At 40.2% G+C, this 23157-nt stretch overlaps 1 protein-coding gene and 1 long non-coding RNA gene across 10 annotated transcripts in view; one reads left to right on the plus strand and one right to left on the minus strand.

The window, feature by feature from the left end:
* The window catches only part of LOC102121800 (uncharacterized), a 35349-nt gene extending 14885 nt beyond the window's left edge, over window positions 1-20464 (plus strand). The window contains exon 3 of the long non-coding RNA XR_012423848.1: window positions 20328-20464. This is a non-coding gene — a long non-coding RNA (uncharacterized lncRNA). The remainder of the gene's footprint in view (window positions 1-20327) is intronic.
* MSANTD2 (Myb/SANT DNA binding domain containing 2) overlaps window positions 1-21677 on the minus strand; it is a 33407-nt gene extending 11730 nt beyond the window's left edge. For 2 of the 9 annotated variants that reach the window (XR_012423845.1, XR_012423844.1), the window contains exons 1-2: window positions 21144-21677; window positions 756-845 (exon numbers count right to left, since the gene is read on the minus strand). Coding sequence is in view for 4 of the 9 variants with exons in the window: in XM_005580034.5 (XP_005580091.2) it covers window positions 21144-21653 (510 nt within the window). In the remaining 5 variants the exon portion in view is untranslated. Of the gene's footprint in view, window positions 1-131; window positions 656-709; window positions 848-21143 lie in introns of those variants that run through there. The other 7 variants (XM_005580034.5, XM_005580033.5, XM_065529163.2 and 4 more) reach the window with 5 other exon arrangements.
* Window positions 21678-23157: the final 1480 nt, after the last annotated feature.

The raw sequence follows: 23157 nt of genomic DNA on the forward strand, positions 1-23157 counted from the left end.
CTCATCCTAGAAATTTGTAGTAACTTAAGCTTAATCGTTTCTAAAAATTAAGGTCTGGGGTGGGGGCAGAAATGTGCTTAAAATTATTAAAAACGATTCTATTCACAATTAGAGATTGTAATTTTCCTTACTGTCGGAAATCTCCCCGGTAAACTGACATGATGCTGTTGTCTCCCCCTGGAGGAAGAGTTGTGAGAGAATACTGTATCCTGAATGAAGCTGTAGGGATAGAGGTCAGGAGGAGTCAGGAAAACCTGGACTGAAGAACCAAAGCATAGGTAACAACTTGATAGGTGGTCAACCCAGGAGTTCATGGTATTTGATTTGGAAGCAATGGCAAGAGAATGCTTACTGAATTCACCGTGCCAAGTGCTTCATGACTACAAAGGGAAAAGAACCAGAGAAAAGACTTGAAAGATGTCCCATTACCAAAGCAGGGAGAAAAATAAGATGGCTGACAACTGACAATTTATAGGACAGAGTGAAAGTTTTGCCAAAGTTTAAGATTAGAGTAAAAGGAAATGAGAGAATAAAAAGATGACATTCATTGTGGATGAATGTATGGGGAGTCTATGGGGGAGGGGGAAGGTAAACAAAGGCAGGAGTTTTAGATTGGCAGGATTGGGGGTTTAACGGCAGCAATGCAGAGAAAGACCCAGGGTTACAGTACACGTAACATTAAATACAGTGCACAATGCAGCTATCTTGCCAAAGTAAGTAAATCCAGTATTGGGTTGGATAAGCAGAGGAATCACATGTAAGCTATGAAGGTGGCTCTTCCTCTCTATTCAGCACCGGTGAGGCCACAGCTGGAGCACAGCGTTCAGTTCTGGGCATCGAACCAGCTACAAGAGAGGGAAATTGTAGAGTTCAGAAAAGGGCAAATAAAATATTGAAAGGCTTGGAAAATAAGATCTATAAGCAGGGACAGTGGTTTCATCAAAGCCCTTCCTGACATTATCTAAGCTCCTTTTGAGGTGAGATTAAGGTTTATTTTGCTTCAGTGTCCTCCAATCCTTTGACTTTCAGGAAATGGGAAGAATTAAATTCTTCCCTGGTAGGGCAAAGTAGAAAACAAACTAAATAAATCATAAAGGCATATGCCAACCAATTCCAGTATTGGCTTAATAATTTTCTCAAAGTTTGCCCCATTTCATACAATCATAAAATATTCACCAGGACAAAACCACTGTTCTAGCTAACTGACCATACATGGAATGGAGCAATATAATGTGGAGGAACAGAAATAAGGCATAACAGCTATATAAATGTATTGTTTAGAAAACATTGGCTTGATCAGTCTAAGATGTCAGATGAAAAATAAAGTCAATCTGCAGGGAGGACAGCTTAGTTATAATAGCAGGAAACAATGTTACAAGAAAAAACAAGCAGTGAAACAGATTTTCAAATGTAGTTGTCAAGCTGGCCACACTAGAAATGGATTACATAGTTATCTTAATCCACTGCCAAGTACACATGATAAATTTCAGATTCCTTTTACCCAAATGATTAAAGAGCACGCTTATTCACAAACAAGGCCTTAAAAATCACATATCATGCTCCACAAGAGATGAGGACATTTACGCTGGGAGTGAATTTCCAGTGACTGATATTCTTATAAAATTGTTAAAAATGATACCTCAGACTAAAGCAGATTTGTATTTTGAAGCAACAAAGGTCTTTGAGAAAAAGATCTTATTCCTTTAACATTACTGCTATTGTAACTGTTAAAACTAGTTGCTCTTAGTTAATTGAGGCAACAAAACAAAACAACACCATTTAATATCTTTAAGAAAAACATTAATTTCTTCAGCTATATTTTGTTACTGTGAGCATAAAAGTAGGAAAGAAAATTTCTTACGTAGCATACATAAATAAAAAAAACATTTCTGCACACAGTAAGAAAGATGTTAAGAATCTAGCATAAATTTCTATATACATCTTTTAACACAGAGCTGTAACTAATGATTAGGAAAGTACCTAAGGCAAAATCCATCTGGGGCCAGCAGAACTTTTGCTACCTTTTTTCTTAGGTTTTCTGTTCATTGATATCTGACAAACTGACTTGCCAATCCCCTAAATCCTTTAAAACCAACCAAACAAAAAAGCCTAAACAAAGTAAAACCAAAAAGAAAAACGTAGCAAACTTGTTTCAGACTTACTGCTGCAGAGCAAGTTTTGGCAAATACAAAATGTTTTTATTTTTCAAAATGTCTTTATTCTATCTTTTGCTTTTCCTTTCCAGGGCAGAAGTTCTTAACCTTTTTGAGTCATGGATCCGCTCCTCAGAAACATGCACACATACACAACCTGCCACATACAATTTCAAGGGGGTACGTGGACTCACTAAAGAGCCATACAAGAACCTCTTGTTAAAAAACTCTGCTCCACATTACGTAGTTCTTTCCTCCATAAAATAGAACACATATTAGTTTGAAACCCTAAAATAAGGTAAACTTGTATCTTAAGGTTTTATAGGAGATTCTAAAGATTGGAACAACTATTTTAAGTACAATTGTCAGTTCACTCACTCTCCTGTTCATTTAGATGAAGCAGCACTAATATTTCCTTTAAGAGGTAAATTAGCCAAATTCCCATTTCTTGAAAGAAATAATTTCTATCAGTAAAAGCATACAAAGGCTGGGTACGGTGGCTCATGCCTGTAATCCCAGCACTTTGGGAGGCCAAGGCGGGCGGATCGCCTGAGGTCAGGAGTTTGAGACCAGCCTGGCCAATATGGTATAACCCCCGTCTCTACTAAAAAGACAAAAATCAGCCGGGCTTGGTGTTGGGCACCTGTAGTCCCAGCTACTTGGGAAGCTGAGGCAGGAGAATCACTTGAACCTGGGAGGTGGAGGTTGCAGTGAGCCAAGGTCGCACCACCGCACTCCAGCCTGGGTGCCAAGAGAGAGACTCTGTCTCAAAAAAAAAAAAAAAAAAGAAAAAAAAAGTAAAAGCATACAAGGATATTACTTTACTCTTCTAAAAAAAATACAGCACTTCTTTCTACCTGCTGGGCAAGAAATCTTTTTTTCTGAAGTGATAATTAAGCAATATTAAATGATTCATTAGTTATGCTGATTATCTGTTCCAACTGCATCACACAGTACTTGATCATTCATTATCTGATTATCAATATAGATGCCAGATAAACTACCTCAAGTAACAACTTAAAACAGAAAAACACACATCCAGAAACAAGTACAGTAAAGTAAGTCTTGACTATGTTCCTCAGTAGTCTCTACGGTGAAGCTCTCACATTTTCCTGCTTTAACACGCCTAATGTCTAAAGGGTCTCACAGGAATAGGCAATGTCTACAATAATTCAGTCGTCAACCAAGGGGATCACAGTCTAATGTATGACTATTAAAACTGTTCCTATTGTGATCATCAATGTCAATTTTTTTTTTTTTTTTGAGACAGAGTCTCGCTCTGTCACCTAGGCTGGAGTGCAGTGGTACAATCTGGGCTCACAGCAACCTCCGTCTCCTGGGTTCAAATGATTCTCCTGCCTCAGCCTCCCGAGTAGCTGGGATTACAGGCACCCACCACCACGCTTGGCTAATTTTTATATTTTTAGTAGAGATGAGGTTTCACTATATTGGCCAGGTTGGTCTCAAACTCCTGACCTCAAGTGATCCACCTGTCTTGGCCTCCCAAAGTGCTGGGATTACAGGCGTGAGCCATTGCACCCGACCAATGTATTCTTAATAACTGAATGGTCCTCAAACTTTGTCCTTAACTCATTTGACTTCCCTGCAGCATTTGATACTCTCCATCACCTATTGATATCACTGTCTTTGGCAAATGTCTCTTTATAACACTTCTTTTAATACACTGATCCACTGAAGGTGGGTGGAATTGCCTAAGGTTCTAATTACAAACCACGCTCCATCTTCTAAACATTACGGAGCCGGACTCAGTGGCTCATGCCTATAATTCCAGCACTCTGGGAGGCCAAGGCTGGAGGATGCTTCAAGGCCAGGAGTCAAGACCAGCCTGGTCAATATAGCAAGACTTTGTCTCTACTTAAAAAAAAAAAAATTAGTCTGGGTGTGGTGGTGTGCACCTGCAGTCTCAGCTACTGAGGAGGCTGAGGCAGGAAGATCCCTTGGGCTTAGCATGTAGAGACTGCACTGAGCCATGATCACGCCATTGCACTCCAGCTTGGGCAACAGAGTGAGACCCCTCTCTCTAAAAAAAATAAAAAATAAAAAATAAATACAAGTTCTGAATGGAAAAGAACCTTAGAGATCTTCTAGTTTATCTTCCTCACTTAACAAATGAGGAGCCAAGGCCCAAAGATAAATAAGTATTCCTTTAAGAGGAGTTTGGCATATGAAAATTATCAAACGCCACTTAAGAAACTTTAATGTTTCCTAAGAAGTTATTTCACTAGATTGTAAGCTCCATGAGGTAAGGATGTTGTCCACCTTGGTTGTCTCTATTCCCCAAGCCTGGAACAGTGCCTATTACATGAGGCTTATTCAAAGTATGTATTTATTCAATACATAAATTAACCTAATTTTAAAGTAGTAAATCACTAGCAAGAGGATAAACATTTTCTTAGCAAAGAACTTCAGAAAATTCATTGCTTAACTAAAACAAATTATAAAATCAATGAATCTTGATGCGCAGGGCTCCTGAAACCTTTTGAAAATAGCTGGGCAAGGTTTTTTAAAAAATATCTATCATTCTTGTTGTTACAGCTTTCTTTGGGCCGGCAGGCCACATGCCAAAGGGAGCTCTGCAGCCCTGTCTAAATTTTTTCTTATGCCTTACAAAGTAAACAAGCAAGTGAAATATTCAAGAATATAAGATAGTTCTGTCAAAGACAGGAAGGGGGAAAGACTCGATTGTTTCCTGATTTTAATAGGGTCAAACAGAATGACCGCCACAAACAGATCTTACCTCTCTGGAGCCTCAGTCTTTGTGGGGAACTGTCCAGGATTGAATCCTATCGGCTTGCACTTCATTCTGAATCTGGCTATCAACGACTCACTCACTTTGTGTTTATAACTGGTCAGTACTGCCTCCATGAGAAGAGATTCTTGCCTGGAATATATATTAATAACTCAGGGCCAGGTGCAGTGGCTCAAGCCTATAATCCCAGCACTTTGGGAGGTCAAGGCAGGCAGATCACTTGAGGCCAGGAGTTCCAGACCAGCCTGGTCAACAGGAGAAACCCTGTCTCTACTAAAAATACAAAAATTAGCTGAGTGTGGTGATGCAAACCTGTAGTCCCAGCTACTCGGGAGGCTGAGGCATGAGAATTGCTTGAACCCAGGAGGGAGAGGTTGCAGTGAGCTAAGACTGTGCCACTGCACTCCAGCCTGAGTGACAAGAGTGAGACTCTGTCTCAAAAAATAAAAATAAAAATAAAAAATAAAAGAAAGTAAAAACAACATTTTAAAAAAATATAAAATTCAGGAAATTTTGATTGTCAATGAATATCAAGTTCTAAGTTTTCTAGATTCCTTCATGCTAGCAGCTGAGGGTCATGCCCATTCAGATTACTAAGAAAAAAACCCTGAAGAAGGACAATACTAATTGTTAAAAACAAACATCTTCCATGACTCAAGGAACTCAATTCATGTAACCATAAAGCTTCTGACCCTGTGCTATGTGTGCTTCTCACGGACACTCATACAATGATCTCAGATGAAAGTCACACCTAGCATGCATGTTCATGTATAAGGGCTTCTTTAGGGTACAAGAATCCTTCAAGACACGGAATTCTCAAGTGCTTTTCTATTTAGAACAATACAGGTCAAAAAAGTAGGGTATACTGAACTATTTCAGTATATAAGCAGCAACAGGTAGCTACAGTCACCAAAGATAGCAGATAACACTATTTGTCTAGAACTTCCTCCTCACCTGAAAGGGGGAAAAAAAAAATCAATTGTTGGCAAAGAACTGACTGGGATTAGAGGTTATTTTCATTTGACCTCCTACATCACCTCTGAAGTTGCTATGTCAGCACCTCTTTGAATCTTTTTCTAAGTTCACACCTTGGGGGACTACATCAAAGAGGTATTCAGATACACTAAAAATGATACTTTTATTAGCATGTGATATCTAAAACACATTCAAGAAAATTATCTAAAATATTTCTGGCATAGCCGGGGAGAACCAGCCTTTGTTAAAGTACTCCCAAACAACCTCCACTACGAACTAATTATTCCATGGACAACCATGTCTAAAAATTAAACCCCCCCCGCCACCTCAAAAATCCACACACAGCTTTACCATTACAACATCGTATTGCTTCCCAAATACGAAGGTGTTTCCATTCATGAGACCAATGTTTAAAAGGGAGACTGTGCAGAGCAGGCTTCCCCTGAAGCATTGGCCACTTTATTCCTTTCATCTGTTGACCATGTGATTCTCTCAGTTCTGTTGTTATTTTCTTACTAAAAACTACCATCTATAGTGTAAAGATAACCTATAATAGAGATGTTTCCGTTAGTAAATTTTACACATTTGGTTATGAGAAAAAGAATCCTGACAGGCAGATAAAATTATACAAAAACTAAGGTTATCTGAAATCTTCCCTCAAGACCTCTGGGTACAAACATTAAATCCAGATTAATTTACTTGTGAAAATGTAAACATTCAAAAAATATATATATTTTTGCATTTACACAGTGTAAACTACAGGTCATCAATGTACGAAAAGAACACATCTTCATATCCTGACACATATCCTTTCTAAGAAAAATCTGAAAATAAGCATGTTTTATTATAAGCAACTATCCTGGGTGACCTGAACTTATTTAGGAAGTTGTTAGAAATAAATTCAGGCAATCATAACTATTTTTATAGCTCATTTGGTAGAATTTTTATATTCTATTCTTAGCTTTATGAAGATTGCTAAGAGAAACAGCCACATGAAAAAATATCTCTGTACCTTCTACAAAAACCAAACATTTTCCTTACGTAGCTCAACGTGCCATGTAATGAAGGTAAATCATAGCTGCCATTTCCTGAGTGCCAACTGTGTGCTGAGATTTGGGCTAAGCAATTTACATCATCATTCCCACTTAACAATAATGTTAACAGAGAGTGTCCCAGGAAACAGAGTCTGAGGAGACTGTGCAGGTTTGCTGGGGAAGGCTCTTGGGAACCACGCATGTGAGAGACTGAGAAGCAGGGCTGGGCACAGAAAGAAGTTAAAGTAGACAGAGCTGCAACAGCAGCCTCTGCTAATCCTAAAATGAGGTATGGAACTCAGCTTATCCTTCAGAGTTATACCGAACTGAGGCAAGGAGGCTGGACCTTTGTATTTCAGCACTGACCAGTTATTGGATTCAGGCTGCCACCGGAGAGTGGGGGCCTCATCTTGGGTGAGACAGTTCCCTTGGGCAGAGTGAAATTCTGAAGAAATCAACCAGAAGCCACTAGCAGCCAGCATTCCAGATAGCTAGGGGGGGGACTAGCATCTCATTCCTGGAAGAGGGATCTGGGTATCACATTACATATATATTAAGAGATATATGGTGCACCCCTATTTTACAGACAAGAAAATAAGACAGAGAAAGGTTAAGAGCTTATCCGAAGTCACTTTCAGTGTCCTTAATGCAAGTTCATCTTTGGTTTCAAAACTAAGACCTGGTATACTTCTCTTCAGAAGACACTGAAAATTATGGCAAGGCACTGTATTTACTTTTTGCCACAGTTGCCAGGAAGCTCATAGATCATTTTAATATTTAGTTTAAGCAAACATATTTACCTAGGTTACTGCTATTTGCCCTGCATCCTGATTTCTTTTCTTCTTTTCTTTCTTCTTTTTTTTAATATGGGGTCTGTGTTGCCCAGGCTGGAGTGCAGTGACTATTTGCAGGGGCAATCATTATGCACAACAGCCTCAAACTCCTGGGCTCAAGTGATCCTCCTGCCTCAGTCTCCTGAGTAGGTGGGACTATAGGCGTGTACCACCACAGCAAACTGGCATTCTCTGTTTTCTTATTTCTTCATTCTACTTTTAGCTTTCTCAATATGCTGATACGTTTTGTTTGGTATATCATATATGAAAAAGCAGTCCATCTCATCCCCATCATCTATCTCTAGGAAGTACACAAACCATTTACACATTAGGTAAACAATGGCAGGCATAAGGTAGTGGACATTCCATAGCCTCCTTTGATAAGCCACATCCTTACCTGCTTTTACTGTCAAAAAGTAATTCTACATTGTGTTTCTGCTCGTATAATTCAAACTTACTTCTTTTTGGAGGAGTTGGTCATCCAATAAATGCCATCATTTATCTGAGATCTTGAACGAATGACTGAATGAATCTTCTACAATTAAGTCTTACTTACTAGGTTTCAATACTTATTTTAAATTCTTCCTTAGGACTTCCAAATCTCATTGTGTTTCTGATCTTAGGAAACCATAAATTATCTCCAAGAATTTAAAAAATTATTTTCATTTCAATGACAAGAAATATCAGCATAATGCTGTCCATCTAGGTGTTACTATATGATTTTGGTACTGTATTTATGACTGTTGATAATCACATTGTTGCCAAAAACATGACTTCAATTGTCAAAATTTAATAAACATGGGCTGATTCAGAAGGAGGTGATATAAGCAAGTGGTTAAGAAGAGCATGGGTTCCAGAGAAACACTGCTTAGTCTAGTGTCACTGCCTGCAAGCTTTGTGACAAATTAATCTCTCTGTGCCTTAATTTCTTCATCTATATGGTGGGGCTGGTAACACTACCTCCATCATAGATTTGCTGTATTAAATGAGAAAACACAGCATTTAAGAGTGTCTGCTTAATTGCTTGCACTCAGTAAATATTTGCATTATTATTATAATTATTACAAAAATGATACAGTCACACCATATGGAGACCAAGGGGCCTTATGAATTGAGGTTAGTTCAAGTAAAGTAGTGCAGCAAAGTGTGGTATCACGAGGCGCAACATGGGTAGGAGTAACACGTAGGAGTAATATACTCAAAAGAACCCTTAACCTAACAATCAGTGTCAGAGCCATGTCGAGAAAAGCAAGCTTCAGCTAAACCACATCATCTAAAGCATCATTAAACGAATGCCAGCTTGAGGTTTTTTTTGTTTCGGAGACGGAGTCTTGCTGTTGCCCAGGCTGGATGGAGTGCAGTGGCGCAATCTCGGCTAACTGCAACCTCCCCTTCCTGGGTTCAAGCTATTGTTCTACCTCAGCCTCCCAAGTAGCTGGGACTATAGGCGTGCACCACCAAGCCCTGCTAATTTTTGTATTTTTAGTAGATACGGGGTTTCACCATACTGACCAGGCTGGTCTCAAATACTTTTTTGATTTTTCATTTTATTCAAAGTATTTCACACAACTGTTTATATTAACATGTGAACTCTATAGGTAAAAGCAGTTTATATCTAGGAGTACCTATGTAAATAAACATCTTTTTGCCCATACATTATTTGAGTTTCACAAACATCTGGCTATACTGCTATAGTTTCTTTGACTTTTTTCTCAGTTCTTCTTTTATAGATAAAAGCCAATTAGTGCTGGGGGCAGTGGCTCTCAGCACTTTCAGAGGCCAAGGTGGGCAGACTGCCTGAGCCCAGGAGTTAAGAGACTAGCCCGGGCAACATGGTAAAAACCCATCTCTACAAGAAAATACAATTATCTGGGCTTGGTGCCGCATGCCTGTAGGCCCAGCTACCAGGAGGCTGAGGTGCAAGGATCACGTGAGCCTGGGGAGGTTGAGGCTGCAGTAAACCATGATGGTGCCGCTGCACTCTAGCCTGGGCAACAGAACAAGACCCTGTCTCAAAAAAAAAAAAAAAAAAAAGAAAAAACAAAGCCAATTAATTAATCATTTTGAAAGATTTATAATCTTGGCAAGAATATGGTGACTAACACATTGACATATAAACCAATGGGGAAAAAGGAATCCTAATTACCCATACAGAGTGAGGATGAGGCCTCACTCACTGGGCAACCTGTTTACAAGAAGCAGAAGGCAGGCAAAATTCAGCATGAATAGAAATATGCATAACCCACAAATGCTCTTGGAGGTAAACAAAATAAAAAGCATGTAGATCTTTCATTCCTTTTTTGGTGCATAGAAATTTACTGGAATTAAAATCAGACTTACCACTACTGTTTCTTGGAAAATAACAAAAGGTTTCATGGATATATGGTTACACTGCAGTGAAGAAGTTAGCATTTTTTTCCTGATTTTTCCTTTTAATTTTATAGTGTGCTTATATTACTTATATAAGGAAAAAAGTAATTATTTGTACTGTTCTAAAATTGGCACAACTCTGATTGCTCAAGGCCCAACTATTAGCCATGTTTTCTAAACTGTACAACAGAGAAGGGATCTCTCCTGGTTTTGCTTAAGACTGACTCTTTAGGGCTCCACATAATGCCTGGCACAATAGCAGATGCTCATGAACTGATGGTTGAATGAGTAACAATGTAGCACTTTGCTGCTTGGTGGTACAAACCTCAATGACAACTGGATATACACAAGACAAAGGAATGATATCAAATCATGTAAATCATTCTTAATAAAACAATAGCAAATGAACTTCTTTCATAAGCATGATGAGAGGTATAGAGCTCAACTTCAAGGATTTATCAAGGAATATCATATTTGAGGGTCTTTTTCCCTAACTGTGTTAATTGCTTAATTACATATTTTAAATATCACATTATTTTCTACCAAAATGTAAGCTCTTTGAAGGCAGGGTTTTTTGTGTCAGTTTTGTTCATCAAGGTATTCCCAGAGCCCAAATCAATGCCTAACATGTAAATGGGGTGCAATACATTTTTGTTGAATGAATGAATGGAAAATTCCTTAAGATGGTATACAGGTAGTAGAGATACCAAGTATTAGGTTGAAGTGCTTTTTGACCTATCCTATTCTCTCTAAATTATAAACCAGCTATTTCCCTTTAGAGAAAAATATTTGCAAATTAAAAAAATAATAAAAGCAGTTTTGGGTACATATGAACTTTTATTCTGGTTTTATTAATATCAATTACAAACATAATTGGTTTATTAGAATCAAGTAATCTGAAGATAGTAGAGAGACAGTAGTGTAAATTTCAAAAGCTATTACAACAAAGTAGTCTTACATAGGCTGAGAAAATGCAACTAGAAAGCATATCTAAGTAAACAACTTCTACTATTGTTATTTATATTGAATGAAGTAATATTTGATAGCCCAAAATATATAATTTATGAATACAGCCAAGAACACACACATAAAATAAAATGATGGCTGTTATTTCTAAAATACCTGAGAATAAACACAGGTTTGTATTTTACTAGAGTAACAACACATCCTACTAAGTGAAAAGGTAACACTCACTTGATTAGTGCCAAGAAAAAAAAAAAAAAGAAGTATTTCCATTGGCTTTCAAGGACTTTTCCCAACTAAAAATAGTTGAGAATTATACAGATTTAAACACATGCCTTTTTCCACAGCAGACATCTTTCAATTATTTAGAACAATCGGAGGGGAGGGGAACTCTGCATTGATTATGAACTCCAGATAATTTGTAACATATGCATAGAAGGCACAGATCCACTAAGCATTCATTTTCAACACTGAATGAAGCTTCCGCAATGGTAAATATTAATAGCACACAGAACACAGTGGAGGAACCCCACATCAGAAACAGAATTAAATAATATCTGGTCATAACTGCAATCCTAACAGTTAATTGTTTTAAAAAGTTCTTTAGAGTACTGGTCTGTGGTTTTTGAAACTCAAAACTTTTTCTTCCTATTTTATTTCATTTGTTTTAACATTACACAGACACAATTTTCCACAGAAAAAAACTGCTGGTTCTATATTAACGTAACACTAGGAGCACAAATCCAGGTATCTATCTACATGACACTTAACATTTGAAATACTGGATCTGAATTTTACTTCTTACTCTCCGGTAATATTGTGAAAAAGTGGGGGGGAAAGCAGGATCATCACTTCTGAAGACTGGGAAGCAGAACTGAAGTCTGTAGAGACTATATGCTAGAGGCCATACGGACAGGACTGTCTTCATTCGGTATTGTAGTTGGTTTTCCTTGGGTTCTTAGAAATCAAGCCTAAAAACTTCAGCTATGAAATATTGTTATGGTCTTTGATGACCGCAGCCAAGAATCCTCTCTGTAAGTTGGTAGAGAAGTAGATACTGAGCTGTCTCACAGGTTAGGATCTAACAAATTCTGGAAATTAAAATTCCCAGATTCTTCGAACAGGTCCTTGGTTTTGATGTATATGAAATTTATTCTTGTGTCTCCATCATCATTACCACTGCTTTATTTCACTTTCCATCTAGCTTGCTGCAAGAAGCCTCTAAACGACCTTTGTGCTTCCAGTCTTACCCTTTTGATTCTCCACATTACAGTCAGTGACTGTTTTAAAATTTAAGACTAACCATGTCATTGCCTGGCTTAAAATCCTTTGATGATTAGAATAAAGTCCAAGCACTTTAGCACATCACCTGACCTCTTATTTAAGTCTCCAGTCTCATTTCTTACTACTTCCCATTCCCCCGCTTCAAACCTTTATCTCAAACCCTAGGCTCAAACTACATCTATCTAAAACTACATAATATAATTTCACCAGAATATCTAGGACAGGAGCCGTTGCAAATCAATGTTTCTGGAGTTTCAATATCTTAAGTCTAAAAGAACACAACGAATGAAAAAATAAATATTGATCTCACTGTATTATCTTCTAGTCCTCTTTTAACTGTAGCTTATGGCCCATTAGTGGGTTGCACAATTAATTTTAGCAAGTTGTGACCACCTTGGTCAAAAGGATGGCGGCTCCCATCCTTCCAGACTTTCTTTGCACCAGCATTTGGTGAGGGCGTTTTTGGAGACAGCCAAGGCTGTGGCTGGGGAAAGGGAAAAGATGGGAGGTACCACAGGGACTGGGGTGAAAAGGGGAGCCAATGCTGACAAGCACTGGGGAGGAGGAGGAGGATGTGGGGAGGATGGGGGCAGAGAAAGATGCCCTGCCAGGGCAGGTATTGTGTTAGGTGCATTCACATGTGTATACTGTTATGAAACAGGCTCTACAGCTGGAGTGTCTGCCTTCAACTAGAACAGAACATATCAGAGTACATTACATGTAGTTAAGTATAGTGCCATTATGTGGATTAAGTTAACATTTACAAAGCACTTAGAATAGTGCATGGCACACAGAAAATACTATGTAAGTGTTGGTTATAATCACTGTTTTGTGAAATTTGTTTCAGTTATACATACATGTTATGCGACTACCAGGTCCCAGGATAAAATACATTTCTTCTTCCTGCGAATTGTGGTCAAAAAAAGATGCACTGCTTTGGGTTTACTTTCTAGCATACAAATTAAGAAATGAGATATATAATGGATATTTACTCAACTGCAATTCAACGCCATGAAAAAGTTGTTACTCATCACAACATATAAATGACCTGGAATTGGTATGTTCACTACAATGTCATCCCAAAACTACTGGCTCCACCATTCTACGTGGTTATGACACCATCAAGGCATCATTTATGACTCCTACATCACTCTTTCACCACGTGCCATGCAATACTGGTAAATTATTCTTCAATTGAAAAGCATGACTTTTTAAACAGCTGAAAAAGATTTTTGAAAGTATATGACTGTTTGGAGACTTCCAGTTTTACATTCTTTGGTAAGTATATCTCACTATATTTGCAGTTTGCACTATTCTAGGTTATGCTGCCTCTGAGCTTTTACACCAACTATTCATCTACCTTTGAGTCCACCTTCATCTTCAGGATCCACCTTTTGAAAGCCTAGGATGTGTGTGCTCCTATAGCACCATGAGCATAACATTAACATGACACACAAGACCTTGCTCACAATATTGTAATTTATTCTTTAGTAATCTGACTCCTTTATTAGAAGACGGACATCTTGAAGGTGATGGTATACTACCGTAATTCTCGGACCTACTGCAGTAGGCACTCAAATATCTGTTGATGAATAATGAAAAAAATAAAGAACTTATTTCAGACCTTAGCATTTAAAGAAACCTTGTGATGAATCCGTCAGTTGAATCTGATGACAGGGAATGAGCAAAATATCTAAATCCCGCCACCCCCAACCCCCTGCCAGATACCTGAACTTTAGCCAAGAGTTAAGCCCCACACTTTCCCCTGTAACCTTCTCCTGTTTTCCTCTGGCTTTCTAATGGCAAGGGAATTCAGGAGCCCAGCACCGCTGCATCAGCCAAGAAAGATATCAAAAAGATACTGAGTTCTAAAGCAGCTGTATTTAACTGGGGTAGCCTCCTTTAATAACTGATGGAGGCAATTTGAAACCTTAGGGATTCCTGTCATTCCCCCTCTTATTTATATTGTTTATCAATCCTGGCCCCTGAATTTAGAATAACCAAAACAATATAGGCTAGTGATATTGTTTCTTTTAAATGTAACTTGAGTATTTCCTTAACACCAAAATTTTCAAGAGACAGTTGATAAAACTCACAAATAATGATTTAATGTGTATTTTTCAGATTCAGTTTGCTATTCAGTACATTTTATCGCCAATTCTCATCATAGTCATCTCACACCAGACTTAACATTTTCTATGTCCTGCTAACTTCCTATAGATTTCCAAACACATGATGAAAAAATTTTAATGTCAGCTTAAAAATCTTCCAGAGGATACACGGATTTCAAAGTCTTTTGGGAGTACACAAGCAAAAAGTTTGAATACTCATTATTCAAAAGCTGTTCTGGCCAAAAGAACAGTCACTAGCCACAGGTGGCTATTTAAATGTAAATTAGATAAAATTAAAATTCAATTTTGCAGTCACACGCTAGCCACATTTCAAGTCCTCAGTAGCCACCTGTGGCTAGTAATGCCGTACTGGACAGTGCAAATTCAGAACACTTCCACCGTCACAGTCAATTCTACTGGACAGGGCTCACCTAGGGAACCTAAAATACGCACTGTTTGCCCCAGTGAGTTGAAGTTATAAGACTTTTACTGCTGGCACCTCCTGGAATGGCAGGCCATTTCTCTTGACTTTTATCAAGGTTCCTCCTACACAGGGGTAAAGTGACAGAAAGGTCAAGAAGGAACCTTGAGCTCCCCCTAGAGGTTTGAGTAGGTGGCCACAAGAATCCTTTTACAAAGATGAATTTAATACTGTGAATAACAACTTTTTACCTGACACTGTTCAATATGGTAGCCACTAGTCACATTATGCCTATTTATAATTTAAAATTGAATTAATTAAATATAATTTAAGATTATGTTTCTCAGGCACAATGCCTCACATTTTAAGGGCTGAACAGCCACCTGTGACCAGTGGCTATCATACTGAACTGAGGTAGACAGAGAATATTTCCATCACTACAAAATTTTATGGAACAGTACTGTTCGTACTACATGCTTTCTAAATTATTTTTTCCTTTAACATATCCTCTTAATGAAGTAACCAGAATATTTAACTCCACCCTTCACTGTATTTCCAAAAATGCCAGAAAATAAACCCAGAATCCTACTCATTCACAGTTTTAACATGTGCTTGTTAGCTCCTTTCCTTCTAAAACTGAAAGTTTAAGTATAAGCATATGACTGGTAGTCAGCGATGGTCTATTCTTTGAGGATACACATCAAGCCTCTGTCAAATTCATAAGCAGATAAGCAAACTGGAAGGCACGAGAGTTCAGATAACATTGGGAGGGTAACAACAGAGACTAAATATATCAAAAATAACGGAAAATAAATCTAAATCTTTCTTACGAACTATTTGAGTAGCTTATCATATTTCTTAGAAATCTTTCAATGAGAAGGTAGAAGAAATGTCTTGTCTGCAAACACCAAAAAGAAGTCCTCAGAGATGGGCAGAGTCATTAAAATGCTTATCAGGGACAATGGTAGCTTTTTGCTCCAAGTTAGTTATCTTTGCCCTGTTGGTTCTTACAAATAAATAATTGCAAGGCTTCAGAGCTAAAATGAAAGACCAAATACATTATATGGTGATTTTCCTGTTAAAGTACAAAATTTGCTCCAAAGATGATGACAATTACTGATGAATAAATCTAAGCAATGTCCCTAGAAAATTTATCATTTTGTTTTCTGAGCAGAAGGCTCTTTTATCTTTTATTTATTATTTATGTATTTTGAGACAGGGTCTCACTCTGTCACCCAGGCTGAAGTTCAGTGGCGCAATCTTGGCTCTGCAACCTCCACCTCCCAAGCTCAAGTGATCTTCCCACTTCAGCCTCCTCAGGAGTTATAACTACAAGTGTGTGCCACCACGCCCGGCTAATTTTTTGTATTTTTGGTAGAGACAGGTTTCACCATGTTGTCCACGCTGGTCTCCAACTCCTGAGCTCACATGATCTGCCCACCTCAGCCTCCCAAAGTACTGGGATTACAGGCATGAACCACCATGCCCGACCTCTTTTACCATTTTAAAATTTGTCTGATGAGCGACCAGCACTGATTCAGAAAAGGCAAATTTTTTAGGTCACATACAATCACCCTGCATTTCATCTTGAGGCACAGCTAGAAGTACACATCTGTTTCAAAGACATAAAGCCAACATTCAAGAGGCAAATTTTTGGAGAACACCCAAAAATATGGGACTTGAGAATGAGTTTTGCAGTGCATCAGATTAACCGACTGAAGTGTGAATGTAGCATCTGGCTCAGAGTGAATGCTTTCATGAATTCCAAGTCTAGATAGGTCTTTCAACTACTACAGTATGGCCAGCGATGAGATTGCCCCCTCCTTTGAAGTCATTACGCTTATAGTCTGCTTTAGGCAAATAACACTAAATCAAGTACCGCCTTGCATTCCATCCCTTGTGTTGTCTTGTCCAGCGTTTTGACTCATTGATGTATGTATACAAGCTTCAACTGGATTTTATGCTCTTGGGCTACAGGAATTGTGTATCATACTTCTTTTCTTTATTTATTTTTATTTTTAAAGCTACAGTTCTTTTATTCATCCTAACACCTAGCAGACAGCCCTCCACATAGTAAGTACTTAAGTATTTGGTGACTGGAGATATGAAGAAAAGGCCTATAGTAAAAGAGAAAAATCATGCAATCACTAGACAAAAAACTACCTAGATTTGTGTATCTGACTTCAAAATTGGGCTGGAATTGTTAGCAGACAAATTTTCTGCTGCAAACAAACAAAAATGCAATAAAACTTCAAGATAAACAATCTATGTAGTAAGGCAGTGTCAAATACATCCGTTTTACCCAAACGACAGAGCAAATACCAATAAGATGACAGACATCAAAATCAAACTTTGCAGCAATAAACAAATGTTTATATCTGACTGTAAATTAAAATCTTGTGTGCTTAGAAATATGTTCATTCAGACAGTATTAAAAAGTAGGATGTTAGTCTCAAAATCCAAGAGTTAAATTACTAATTCAATTTCACTATTTATAATTTTAGTACTTTTACTGTATAGATAAGAGGACCAGGGCACAGTTCAGAGAAGGTAAGTGACATGCTTTAAGGTGATTCAGGAAGGTGGTCAGAAAAGGGTGCAATAAGACTCAGCTTCCTGATCCTTTATATAGTGTGAGGAAGGCTGCTAATCAGAAATTATCTGACTAAAGGAAGGTTTGCATGGAAAAATTAAAGTTGCTATATATCTCTTCCTTTTAAAGTTAGGAGAAATTATTTACTGGGTTTCACAGTTGAATTCTTTTTTTTTAAGAGACCAGGTCTCACTATGTTGCCCAAGCTGGAGAACAGTGGTTATTTACAGGTACTACGATCTGGCACACTGCAGCCTCAAATTCATAAGCTCAAGCGATCCTCCCACCTCACCCTCTAAAGTAGCTGGGACAACAGGGAAGCGCTACTGTACCCAGCTCATAACTGAATTTTTGACAGGAATTTCAAATATATTAGACCACAAATGTAATTGATTCACACATATTCCTTCTCTGTGAGCCTCTGACATTGAGTTCACCTGTACTTCAGTCTGCATAAGAAGTTCCTCCTTTTCCTTTTCCTTATCTTACTACTTTGTTTCTATTTTGTAAAATCTAAAGCAAAAAGTATTACTAAGTTTCCTTTTGTAGTACTCATCAACACAACAAAGTGAAAGATTTTTGAACTACTTGTTTTAAATCTGCATTTCTGAAACTGGGATCTAATGACTTGTTTTCAGAGGTGTGAGATTCTCTGAGATTTTAAGGTAGTATTATTTTCACGAGCATAATCTTGAGTTACTTGAACATCCACTTCATAATTGTGTAGGAATATGATTTCAGTGACCACATTTGCTTCTGTGCTGAAAATTACATTCACACGAAATCTCCTCAAATGCAGTATTCTTCAGACTGGGTTCCAGAGTCTGTTTTTGCGTTAAACAGCAGTATTATTGAATAATACTGCTGCAGATTTTTATATTTTCCAAAATTCTCTTTCTAGACTTCATTTGGTGAATTAATTAAATAAGGCCGGGTGTGGTGGCTATCGCCTATAATCCCAGCACTTTGGGAGGCCAAGGCAGGAGGATCACTTGATCCTAGCAGTTTGAGACCAGTCTAGGCAACACAGTGAGATCCTGTTTCTAAAAAAATAAAAATACACAATTCAAAAATTAGCTGGGCGTGGTAGTAAACGCCTATAGTCCTAGCTACTCAGGAAGCTGAGGCGGGAAGATCACTTAGGTCCAGGAGTTCAAGGCTGCAGTGAGCTATGATCACACTACTGCACTCCAGCTTAGGCAACACAGCAAAGCCCTGTCTCCATTAAAAATAAACTTAAAACAAATTCAAAAAATGTAGTGTCTACTATATGCTAGTACAGCAGTGAATAAGAGAGACCAGAACCTGTCCTTAGCTTATCAATCTGGCAGGAAAACTCAACGAATGAAAACTTACTAATGAAAAAGTCTGGGTTGATTGAAATCACATAAAGAGTAGAGCACTTTAAAACACAAAACAGTTATCTGCCCTCCTTGTTAAGAGCTACAATGGATCAGAGAACCCATACTCATCAGCACATTCTCAAAATATCCTAAGAGCTTGAGGTCAACTTGGTTTTACCTGTCTGGACACAGGTAAGTCGATCCTCTTTTAAAAATTATTCAAAATTATTCAAGTAAGATAAATCTCTTTTTCTTGCTTTAAGTTATCCTTCTCATAACTGGACAATGAAACAACCCAATTAGATATTCCCTGGTTGAGAAACAATTTTATGGAGAGATTTATATTCAGTGACGTTTTCACAACACACTTTTTCTGTGTGATTGGGAAGTTTCTACAGACAGAAATTAATTGAGCTAAAACAGTTTAAAATGCCTAAAGTGCACTTCTAACTCAAGAAAAGGTCATGGATACACGCTAACCAAGACAGTACAAAAACTCTCCCCAAAATTAAACCTTGGCTGGGCACAGTGGCTCACGCCTGTAATCCTAGTGCTTTGGGAGACTGAGGCAGGACAGCTTGAGACCATGGAACTAAAACCAGCCTGAGCAACGTAGAAGACCCTGCCTCTAAAAAAAAAAAAAAAAAAAAAAATTTCTTTTAAGGAGCCAGGTGTGGTGAGGCATGCCTGTCCTTGCTACTGGGGAGGATTGTTCGAGCCCAGGAGTTCTTCAGGTTAGGCAAGAAAGGGAGAGTTTGAGCCCAGGAGGACTTAGATCCTGTCTCTAAATATACATAAATAAATGTTAAGATTTAACCTTAATGACTTTGAATAGAACAAATGAGATTCAGAGAAGAGTAGCCTTGTCCTGTTAGCTACTACTTTAATGTCCTTGTCAAAAAAAAGAGAGAACTTAAGTCCCAAAGATACATGTTATCAAATACACTAATTTGAATTAGTAATGGAGTAATTAATGCGTGGCAAATTGCTTGAACAATAGAAGGTTTTAAATATCTTAGTTTCTGGACCAAGTTTTCTAAGCAACAACATCCCTAAAGGAATACTACTGGAGCCAAGACCTGGAGAACTTTGGTGCAATTTCCCTCCTTTAGCTTACTCTAACTCATGATTGCGCCTATTAGACTTTATTCTTGTTCTTTAGTGTGATCATTCTTATTTATGATTGTTCTTGGTGGCTTTTATCCCCCCTCAAGAAGTTCCCAGAAAAAGTGCCAGCTGTATCAGAAAAGAAGTGCACAGATAATAGGACTAAGTAGTATAAGCAGTTCAGTAAAACCTGGGAGAATCCTACCACAATCTTTTTAGCAGCCACTACAATGAGGAAATGAGCTTAACTAAAATACAACTCCTTATCTGCCAATAATACAAATATGAACGCCTAGTCAGTAGTAGTAGCAAAATCTTAACCTGGCTAAGATTTCTAGCCCAAATTAAGCCTCTGCATTTAAACATGCAGGTACACAAGGATGGCCAGATGCACACTGAGAGTTCTACTTGTCACCACATCCGGCACAGTAACTGAAGCAGGGAAAAACTGGCTTTCCTGAAGGAGCTTCCTAAGAAACCGCAGGGCCTCAAGCCAATCTTAACTCTGGAGGCATCGACAATCCAAATTCCAGACCAACTCTTGGCCAAGCTAACTTTGATGGTGTCCACTAACTCCACGGTAACAATACACAATCTGGCTACAATCAAGCCTTTCCAATTCTCCAAAGCATCTCTAGTCTTACTCGTCCTTCGTAGCTCAAGATAGAAGCAAAGCGACTGACACAAAGGCCAGTCGTCCCAAGGCGCTTTTTCTATGGCTCCGCTACGGCCACTTATTAAATATTCCTACACTGGGGGCTCAATGCCCCCACTTCTGCCCTTCCTCAATCCCGCCCCGGCCGGTAAGCCTCTGCCTGGGAGCCCCTCCGTCTGAAACAAAGCGAGGGGCCCCGGCGGTGGGGGCAAGAGGCGCCCGCGGCACGGGGACTGCCGCACGGCGCACAATGAGAAACTACCAACTTCAGAGCGCAGGAACATCCTCAATTGGCAAGAAAGAGGGGCGGCGGCAGGCACGCCCAACTTCAAACTCAGGAAACCTACGGGCTGGCGGCCATCTGGAAAAAGCCCCCTTCCCAGGGAGAGAAGAAAAAGGCGGAGGAGATGCGAATCGCCCACCGGGCCCCGGAGGGGAGCCCTGCCCTCAGACCGGCCCCTGCCCCCGAGGCCCGCTTCCCCGCCTTCTCTCTGCCTCTGGTTCGCTGCCCCAGGCCGGGCGGCCGGTTACCTTGATGCGCTCCCGGCACTGGGACGGGGTCCGCTCGTAGCCCAGCTCGGCCAGGGCCCGGGACACGCGCTCGTACATGGCTGGCCCGGGGGCCTTGCTGCCGAACACCGTGCCGGCTCCCTCCAGCTGCTGGTACCGCGCCTCCACCAGCCGCTCGTTGCCCCACACTGCGATGAGCGCGTTCGTCTCGGCCGGCGTCCACGACATGCCCCGGCAAGCGGCGGCGGCGGCTGCCGCAGCCCCGCCACCGCCGCCACCAGGGGAGAAGGAGACCGAGGACGAGGCGGCGCTGCGGCCCCCCAGCCCCAGCCCGAGACCCCCGGACGCCGCTGCCCCCGAGCCCGCCGCACTGCCCGGCCCGAGCGGGGAGGCACCCCGAGGCGTGGAAGGGTCGGACAGCGATGGATTTCCGTCGCTCAGGCCACCAGGAGAAGCCGGGGAGAGCACCTCCATCTTCGGGATTTTTAGCGGCGAGTTGGCGGGCAGCTCCGAGCCACAGGGCGCAGCCATCTTCCAAGCGGCCGCCGCTGCACCGCCCGGAAGTGACGCGCCCGCGCATCCGGCCACCGCGGTCTCCGGGGCTGCCCTCGGGCCTGGCTCGCCCGCGGGCGGATGGCTCCGGGTCCCTGCTGCCGAGGATGTGGCTGCCGGAGTGAGGTCGTCTACCCCCCTGGGCCTTTCTCCGCGAGCCCTCCCACGCCGCCCGCTCCTCTCCCGGGGCGAATGGCGGGGACGAGGCGCGCCGAAGCCCCGAGCTGAAGAGAAGGGTGGGGGCATGAGGGCGCTGGAGTGAGGAACAGATTGGAGCCTTCCCACTTCCTCTCCAATCTCAGCCCCCGGGAGGAGGGGTGAGGCCCGCGAGGGGGCCCGGAGTTAAGGAGGAATTGACCGCTTCTCTCTTTCCTGTCTCCCCCGCCTCTGCCCGTCTTCCCTCTAAGCCGGCCTCTAGGTGCAGAGGCTGACGTCCAGGATGGGGACCACGGAAGCTTCTGGAGGGTATATCCGGGAAGGCACCAAGGCTGAAGGGAGAGCGGTTCTGGGGAGGGCTTTAAAAAGCAGATGTGGACCAGGGTAGAGTTCGTACGCTGTAGCTTTTCAAGAACCCCAATCTCATTAATTAAAGAACAGCAACTGTTTAATTCCAGTTATAAACTACAGTTTTCCAGTTAGTCTGGGTAGGTGTGACCGTTTGTAGAATAGTTAGATTACATTAGTCTTTATTGTGTTGGTACAGTTGTCTATAGCTTGAGCATGTAAAAACTCCTGAGCCCAGCAGAAAAGTTACTTTCCAATACCATTCTCCATTCTCCCTCGTTTGGAAGTTGCATCGTTTTCCCGGTTTTTCATACTCAAGGAACACTGTCAATTATGACAGCTCAGTGACCTCTGGGAATGAATTAGTGTATTAGTCAGTCCTGAACGTTCCTTAAAGTACTGAAACTTAACAGTAGCACGGCACATCCAGTACACAGCTGTACCGTATTTCCATATTTTTCAAAGCTGAAAATCTTAATTGTATATCCTGGATCATTAACTTAAAAACTTCAGCAGTTTTTTCTTTCAAAGCAGACATAACTGAGGATGCTGACCAATGAATGCGAATAAACTATGCAATATTTTTAAAAATAACAAATGTATGGTTTTTTTTAAGCTGAGGTCAGCTACGTTTTGGGGGGGTTATGTGCTTTTTTAAATTATTGTTTTATTTCAATCGATTTTTGGGGATAACAAGTGGTGTTTGGTTACATGAATAAGGTTTTTGGTGGTGATTTCTGAGATTTTGGTGCACCTGAGCAATGTACACTGTACCCAATGTGTAGTCTTTTGTCCCTCACTACCCCCCCTTACCCCTGAGCCCCCGAGTCCCCAAAGTCCAATGTATCATTGAGACCAGCTAAATTTTTTAACTCTGAGACTCACTGGAGAGAATGACTACCATTGGGTGTTACTAAAAAGCCAAAGGATTAAGCAATAGGGATAAAGTAGAGGAGGAGATAATTGTCTTCGTAAGTCA

This window comes from Macaca fascicularis, chromosome 14, assembly GCF_037993035.2.
Source record: "Macaca fascicularis isolate 582-1 chromosome 14, T2T-MFA8v1.1".
Taxonomy (NCBI): Eukaryota; Metazoa; Chordata; class Mammalia; order Primates; family Cercopithecidae; genus Macaca; species Macaca fascicularis.